Source organism: Girardinichthys multiradiatus, chromosome 9 (genome assembly GCF_021462225.1).
Source record: "Girardinichthys multiradiatus isolate DD_20200921_A chromosome 9, DD_fGirMul_XY1, whole genome shotgun sequence".
In the NCBI taxonomy this organism is placed as follows: domain Eukaryota; kingdom Metazoa; phylum Chordata; class Actinopteri; order Cyprinodontiformes; family Goodeidae; genus Girardinichthys; species Girardinichthys multiradiatus.
Window position 1 is genome coordinate 38,922,202 of NC_061802.1, and position 8,606 is coordinate 38,930,807.

General features: G+C 39.0%; 1 protein-coding gene across 3 annotated transcripts in view; it reads left to right on the forward strand.

Annotated features, from left to right (window-relative positions):
* nhsa (Nance-Horan syndrome a (congenital cataracts and dental anomalies)) overlaps window positions 1–3,443 on the forward strand; it is a 78,262-nt gene extending 74,819 nt beyond the window's left edge. For all 3 annotated transcript variants that reach the window (XM_047375278.1, XM_047375276.1, XM_047375279.1), the window contains exon 9: window positions 26–3,443. In XM_047375278.1, coding sequence (XP_047231234.1) covers window positions 26–638 — 613 coding nt within the window. In that variant the 3' untranslated portion in view covers window positions 639–3,443. The remainder of the gene's footprint in view (window positions 1–25) is intronic.
* The last annotated feature ends 5,163 nt before the right edge of the window (window positions 3,444–8,606 follow it).

An 8,606-nucleotide genomic window follows, 5' to 3' on the forward strand; every position in this document is an offset into this window, starting at 1 on the left:
TTCTAATTAATGACATCATCCGTAGATCCAAAAGGAAAGTCTTGGGGAGGATGGACTCCACTGAGCTTGCAACGAGGACCCGCCTCAGTGCCTCATCAGGGAACACAACGCCCAGCAACAATGTCAGCTCCCCCGTCTCTGTGGCATCCCCTGCCCCTGCTGTGACCCCTCCTGCCCCACACAGAGTGTCGGGGCCCATCTACAGAAACGCAAAAAAGTCCAGCACCTCCAACGAAGATTTCAAACTGCTGCTGCTTAAAAAGGGGAGCCGCTCGGACTCCAGTTACCGCATGTCAGCTGCTGAGATCCTGAAGAGCCCCATCACTCCTAAGTCACCTGGAGATTTTCTGGCTGAGTCACCCAGATCGTCAGAGGAGCCCGCCTCACCCCTACAGGAGTTATTGTTAGACCAAGAACAGCTTTCCAGCCCCTACCCCAAAGCCAATGCCGAGGGCTTCTCCCCCAAATCCTTCCTTACGTCTGCAGCTTCCAGGCAGGGGCGCTCCAGGATCCCGCCGCCTGCCAGCAGCAGCCGCTACAGCGCTCGCAGCCGGCTGTACTCATCGCCCATGCAGGCCATCTCTGAGGGTGAGACTGAGAACTCTGACGGAAGTCCTCACGATGACCACTCCACGTAGGAAACGGAGCAGAGGAGAAATAAATATACAAGTTTACAAAGAGGACTAATGGACCATAATGAAATATAACATATAAATATATCAAATATGCAGAAGGCAGGAGAAGAGATTAAAGAATTTTAAACCATTTTTATAAAAAAGTCAATCAAATTCCTAGCAATTTTAAAATATTTTTCTTTTTATAATTCTGTCCACAAAATGTAGCTGTTTTATACAAACTGTGTTTTAAAAACAAATCCCTGTTGCTAGAAAATGCCTTTATTCAAAAAAAGAAGACATCCGAAATCAAAATATCCATTCTGCCTAATTTAATTCTTAGCATTGCTGTTTAGAGTAGAGATGCACCAATCACAATTTTTTTGATAATTTCCAATCTTTTGGTTTTTGTAAAGCCTGTCAATACTGACTTTGCGATTTCTATTAAAGAGCTGTATTTGAGGAAGGTTAATATGCATTGCACAGCTTGCATTACAAGGAGAGCTGTATCCCTAAATATTCCTTAAGAGATTTTGAAAACGCTGCTGACATTTCAAAATCTGGGATGTTCTATGACTAACAAAGGTCAAAAACTCAGTAGGACGAACAGAGCAACTTTGATCCGTCCCGTTGAGACTTCTTGGTATCTGCTGAAAGTCTCGCTCCATCACAGCCAGAATTAACCGCAGATATGTCCCACTCGACTTTCTTTATTATGTATACTATTAGCTAACTTTGAGCCTTATTCTGACAGTAACATATATTATATTTGGTACGTAATTTAATCGAATAAAGATCGGACTTTTGATTTTCCGACCTCCCTGCCACTGGTCAGGGCCAATTGAGCTTAGAACTGCAGACTTTCTTGGTGCATCTCTAGTTTTAAAGCAATGTTGTGTTTGATTAGTTTAAGCCATGTAAACCCAACCTCTCTGACTGGCCTGCTTTGTGACAGCGCATACGCTTCATCTTATCTATTCTGTTGGTAGATAAAACATTTTTTGAAATGCATAATAATTGACCTTCATTTTATATCCTGTAGATGCAGATTTTTACCTTTATGTATTCTGTGAATACCTATGCAAAAAGACAGACAACTTTTACATTTCCTTACGTCACTTGTCCTAAGTGTTACTTTTTCCCACCCATCAGAAAATCAACACTAGCCCCAGAGAAATTATCCCATTCATATTTCCATGCATATGGTTAGTAACAGCAGTTAAAATACCTTATTTTAACATCTAAATAAACTAGTGATACATATGATAAACAGCAGCTATTCTTACTGCATTTTACAGTCATCTTGTGATAAATAAGAGAGTTACCAGTGATAGACGGGAACAGTCTAATCCAAACACCAAGCTGACAATCTCTGGAGACAAGGAAGATGCAGGTGTTATCATGGGACGTGAAAAAGTGCTCAAAAAGCTGGAGGCAGTGGAATTGAACCGCAGAAAGATGCAATTAGAAGGTCATATGTTTAAAAAACAATGGTTGTTTGTGGCTGATGATGTGGCGTGTTTTTGAATAGTCAAAAGAGGCGGGTGGAAAGTGCTCAGTAGGATCAAAGATGCCTTACTTTACTCGACAGGAAACAAAAGGTGACAAAACATTTTCCAGGTTTCTAGATAGAGGATGTAAAATATGGGGCCAGGTTATCAAGAATGAGAAGAATCAGTTTAGGCTTTGGGCATTTGCTGCTGTCTTGTGCCAAATGTTCTTTGGCACCTCCCTACCCCCGTGAAATATTTAACAGACATTTTCTGTGTTGTTAACCATTGAAATATATTTATTTTTATATTAGACTGATGCCCCAAGATCTGTTTTTTTTTTTTTTTTTTTTCATTTATTAAAGTAAAAGTGACATTGTAGCAATGAATTGCTGGTATTTTGACAACATATTTTATTGAGATACCTATTTTCTTAATAAGAGACACATTTTAGTTGCTGTTCATACACTGGTTGCAGAGACAAATAGAAAAGTGGTATTTTATGATGCAAACAATAGATTATACAAAGAGCTATAAGCTATAGTAGGTGATGCTACCCAACCAGTATGCAAAGCTGACAGAATCATTGTTGGTGTCGGTAGATTTTGATCTCAATAACACTCCATACATTACACAGACACAGGGAGCACAGCGAGATAAGCCTCTCAACTTTCATTCCAGCATTTTTCCCCCTTTTTTGCACTGATGAAGAGATGTTTGTGAGGTGTAATTTGCCCCTTACTGCGTGCTGTACCTGGAGATATTTATAGACCCTTCCACTGAGCTGTTTAACTCTTCCTGAATAATTTTCCCACTCTGACATAATGTGAGAATGGTGTAGAATAGATGCTTCTGCCAAAGGCTGCAGGACATGTACAGGACCTGTTTGGGGCATTGGACTGTTTTATTTGTCTTTCGTTACTTGACTGAAATGTTCTTGAAAACACAAAGCAGTACTAAAGCAGAGTCACATCTTATGGTACTAGAAGCATTGAGAATTGGACATCAAATGACCCTATACAAACAGTACTGTATGTCTGTGTGTGTGTGTAGGGGGGTCTCTGATTTTTTTTGGTGTACAAAACTGTAAATACATGAACTGTTCTGAAAGATCACAAAAGATATCTTAATTGTCTCTAATGTAAAAAATGATGATTTCAGAGTTTACATTGATTTCAGACCTTTGTATATTTTTGAGTTGTGGAACACTTTGTCTTGTATTTATTTTTTAGTAAGCATTGTGGGAATCCCATAGAAAAACGTGTACTGCGAAAGCACAACACTTCTGCTGCTTAGCAAAATGTGTATGAACAGATAAATGTGACTGCTTTAAAAAATACCTCTGAGTGTGATCATTGGGACTTTTATCCCTTCCTTCTTTTATGTACCATGTACTTACATTTTGATTTGTTTGTGGTATTTTTTTTAGTATTTAGTATTATTTTGTTTGTCTGTTCATTTTATTTAATAGGGGGCAGTACATATTAATCAACACAAGTACATTGCGCTGTCATGTAACTATGTCAGATTTAGCCACAAGGGCTCTAATTTTCATCTGTAGTCCCATGGCAGGTTGATTGTAAAGGACAAATAAGAGGCACATGGACAAACACATACAGCAGGATATAACATTTACAAGAATTACAAAGTTAGCATTAGCAATTATAGGAACATACTATAAACTATAAAGAACACCCATAAAGACAAGCACAAAAACAATAAATAAAATGTAGCTAAAAACATTTGTTAGTTCATAAAACATGTTTAGATCATGCATACAGAATCATGCAATTATGATTGTTCAAAGCCACTGTTTAAAATGATTTACTAAAGGTGTTCAGTTGTCTAATGGTACATTATTCCAAGAGTGTGATGTGTGAACTGATAAGGCTGACTGACCAAAAGAGCCTTTCCTAAACAGTATTTTACAGTCTCCCCTATTAGCTGCTGCTGTAATTATATTTGACTTTAATTAAATGAAGTCTTTTAAAGGTGGTGAGACAAGTCCATGAAACACTTTGTACAAGAGTATAATATCTGACTAGATAATAACACTGTCGCAGCTCAGAAACGTAGATTTACTTAGTATTTCACATGAATATTTTTTTTTTTATTCTGAGTTTTTAAGGTCTGCATTTAGAGTCTTTCTGTTGGCTGTAATATAGTCCTGCTCATCTGGGTCCAGCTCGTCAGACAATAGTATATGTGTGAGAGAACTGTGGTGCTTAGGTATTATTTTGAAACTTCTGCTGTCAGATTACTTCGCGTGTGTCTAAAATTCCATACATTTTATTAGATTTTGTTTCTTACATTTCAGAATCAGCTTTATTGCCAAGTTCGTACATACAAACAAGGAATTTGACTCCGGTACACTTTGCTCTTTTGTTCTGTTTTTGCATTACAGAATATACAAATTTACAATGTACAATATACACATATCTAATAGAAAAGGTGCATTTACAACATCTGCATGCTGTTGTTTTGTACTCTATTAAATGTTCAACAGAGAAACAGCCTGGGGGAAGAAACTGTCTCTGTGGCGGCTGGTTTTAGTAAACAGTACTCTGTAGCGGCGGCCTGAAGGTAAAACTCTGAACAGTTTATGTGCAGGGTGTGTGGGATCTGCAGAGATTTTGGCAGCTCTTTTCCTGACCCTAGACCTGTATAAGTCCTGGATGGAGGGAAGGTCAGCTCTGATTATTCCCTCTGCATTCCTGATTATTTGTTGCAGTCTGGACCTGTCCTGTTTTGTGGATGAGCCAAACCACACTGAGATGGATGAAGACAGGACAGACTGAATGATGGCAGTGTAGAAGATGACCAGCAGCTCCTGTGGAAGGTTGAACTTCTTGAGTTGCCTCAGGAAGAACAGTCTCTGCTGGGCCTTCTTTCGAACAGTGTCTATGTGTGAAGACCATCTCAGGTCCTCAGAGATGGTGGTTCTTAAGAACCTGAAGTGGTCCATGGCCGATACAATGTTGTTGAGGATGGTGAGGGGGGTGTATGGGGGTGGTGTTCTACGAAAGTCCACCACCATTTCCACAGTCTTGAGTGGGTTTCGACATGAGTTTTAAATATAAAATGAGAGTTCATTACAATACCTAAAGTTTTATACCCCTGTACTGGTGTTAATGTCTGCCCAGTAACTGTAATGATAGGATCTGACTGTCTACTTGCACAAAAGAACATGCACACCGTTTTACTCAAATTAAGACGTAGACTTGAATTTTCTAGCCAATGACTGATGACAGCTTCTCTGCAGCCTGTTGCTTGGTTTTGCATGCAAATAAATGACTGTGTCATTTGCATATAGCTGGCATGTGACATCAGGAGGAAAGGACAGACATCTAGCAGGTCATTTATATACAGACTAAATAACAAGAGGCCTTAATTTGAACCTTGGTGCACACCTACAGTACATTATTATAAGCTACATCAGAGGTTTTGTGATCTATCTACACTTATTGTTTTCTGTTAGTAACTTTTTATTTAGATAGAAAGTTATAAAATTCTCACAGACAATGGCATTTATTTGTATATTATCTCTATTTATTTTGATTTTGATCCCTGTTAATTCTCATGAAATATGACCGATTATGAGAAAAACATCCAAAATGGTAAAAGAACCCTTTTTAAGGCATCTAGGTTTTGTGTGTGTTTATTTATTTGTCTAGGACTAGTTTTTGTGCAAGTTTTATTTGCTTTTCTAAGGGAAATGCTTCCACTATCCCACAGCTGTAAAGTTATTATTTTAGCTCTTAGTTACTGGTAACACTGAGCTTTTCAAAGATCGGACAGTTTATTTATGCCCATGTCCCCGCTGTAACACCAGGTTCCATTCTTCCCCAGAAGTTGGAACATGGATCCCTTAACAAAACCACGGTCCAGCCACAGGTCATAAAATCTATTGGATATGCTAATTTTTATCTTTAGTGTCTACTATCAGCACAACAAGCCAATAATGTGTTTCCTTGTGTTTCATTAGCAACAATTTCATGATAGGATCTTGTGCAGTACTATGTGTGTGACTGATGGATATGGAGATGGAAATGTTGGTTCGCCTTCCAGCAGGGAAACATTCAACTGGAGCTGCAGGAATGAGCGAAGCATAATTACTAGATGTATTAGAATAGCCAAGTCAAAGTCCAGACCTAAGTTTAATCAAAAAATCTGTAGCAAGACCTGTAAATTGATTGATGTTCAGACGCCCTTCATTCAATCTGACTGAGCTTGAGATATTTCCCAAAGAGGAATGGGCACGAATGTCAGTCTCTCAATGTTCAAAGTTGATAGAGACATACGCAAAATACTTGAAAAATCATAGACAATTTTCACCTGTATTAAAACATCGATGCTGTGAAATAATTTTGTCGTAGGAAAAATAGTAAAAAGAAAATTGAAAAAGTAAAATGTCCACACCCTTAACTAATGCTTTGTTCAACTGCTATTTGACCTTTGCTCATTTAAACCATTGGGTAAAGCCATAGTTTGCAGAGAGGTTACATAGGTTAAGAGTACAGAAAAAAATCCATTGTATATTATATGACATTACTAGAGGTAGATGTTCCTCCACATGTGATAAAAAGAAGACTGGTTTTGAAAGAAACTGGTATGAATGCTTTTGGCAACAGTGGGTCATGTCATGATGTTTTTGTCAAGGTGGAAAAAATCATGAGAACCAGGCGGTTTTGAACCCAGATAGTCACATGTTTGCTTGAAAGTTAGAGACAAAGAGGGATTTTATTTTTTAGCATCAGTGTGGACTCTGGTTCTAGCCAGAGTCCAGAACCAGGTCTGACAGCAAAAATAACATGTCACCTAAAGAAGACTGAGGACAAGAAGCGTCTTCAAATTCAGATTGATTTGTAGAACTTTTGCGAGATTAAGTGGACAAATATTGCCAAGTCAAGAAGACTCAATGCTGAAGTTGAATCAACAGGTGCTTCAATGAAGTATTAGTTTAAAGGGTGTACACACTTCTTCAACCAGGCTATTGCAGTTGTTAATTTCTCATATTTTTCATTATAACACATTTAAGGTTTTTTGGAACCGATGTAGAGCCTGTGACTTGAGAAAAACACTAGAGGGCATGATTTAGCTGAAACCACTCAGCATTGTTTTCCAGCTGTAATTGAATGCAAATTTAACAGGGGTTAGGTTGGTCTCATTGTGTACAGCCGGTTGAATCTTTAACATCTGAACACATCTAAACATGTTCCTCTCTGTGAACGCCCTCCGTTTCTTTCTACGCATGTTTTGGTATGTTCCCGCTCTTGTTCCTGCTCCACAGTCAGTGCATAAATTCCCTTTGTTGTTCTGGCTGATGTCAGAGGCCCTGGACAAAAACGCCTTGTTCAATGGGCCCTTGTATGTCAGCTGAGCTAAGATCAGGGGCGGGGATGAGACAGGCCAGAGTGGTGGAGGGTGGAAGAATCAACGGTTTTCATTGGTTCTCTTGAGAAAGTATCACTAATGCAATCAATGTTTTGCTCAGATGAGGGAAATAATCTAACATTTAAAGGTTGACTCTACAGCAGCTTCTCACTGTATCGGACATCTTCATGGTGGTTGACTACAGAGATATGCTGCTGTTCATCATGTTCCACTGGATAAGCTGTATGTAATCTAACCCTCTGGCTCATCAGATGTGTCTTTGATAACCCAGTGACAAAATGACCAGCCTAGTTGTTTATGTGTTTCATCATCAGGGTTGTAGTCATTCACTGGATGTAGAATAGTGAATGACTAGGGGGATGTTTGCAGACGACTAAATGAGAGGTCAGATTTCCTCAATTTTTCACTTATAAGAATCTATACCTAGTACAAAAAATAGGTCAGGTGTGCTTGGCAAATTCTTTCTTTCTTTTAACAATACCTTTTAGTAATAAATCTGAGACTGTTGGGAAGTTTTGATGTTTGTCCCTTTAGACATTTGTTGGTTGAGCAGCAGAGCTGTGGATGTAAATTGGGTCAATGAAAAAGTTGCCAGATTCTCTCTTTCAGTGCTAAGCAGCTTATTCTGCAACTGACTCCTGTTTGGCTTTGATCATTGGACTGCATGACTGAAGTTTGAAAAAATAAGACAAGGCTCTCAGTTGTGCGTGAGAGAAGCGAAAACAACCGCAACAGCATGGCACCTCCTCGTCATGCTGGTCAACAGCTTGGTCACACACTGTTGTAGGATAATATCCTCTTCTTCAACCAGCATTTGCGGCAAGATGGCCAACATGGTTGCGTTAATCACTCTGGCACAAACATATCATCAGGACCTTTGACACCTTGGAGATTAGATTTTAGTCCCTAAGAGTGGAGCTATGGGACTGACAATGGGGGCAGAATCTCATCCTGATATCTATCTGCATTAAGATTGCATCAATGATGAAAAGTCTTATTTTTTCAGTGAGAGAGATGCTAACCCTCACCATCATACTGGCTCCACCAAAATCTGCTGGGCATTGGGAGGATTTGGAAGTTTTTCATAACTTTAGTCTGCTCCTTAACT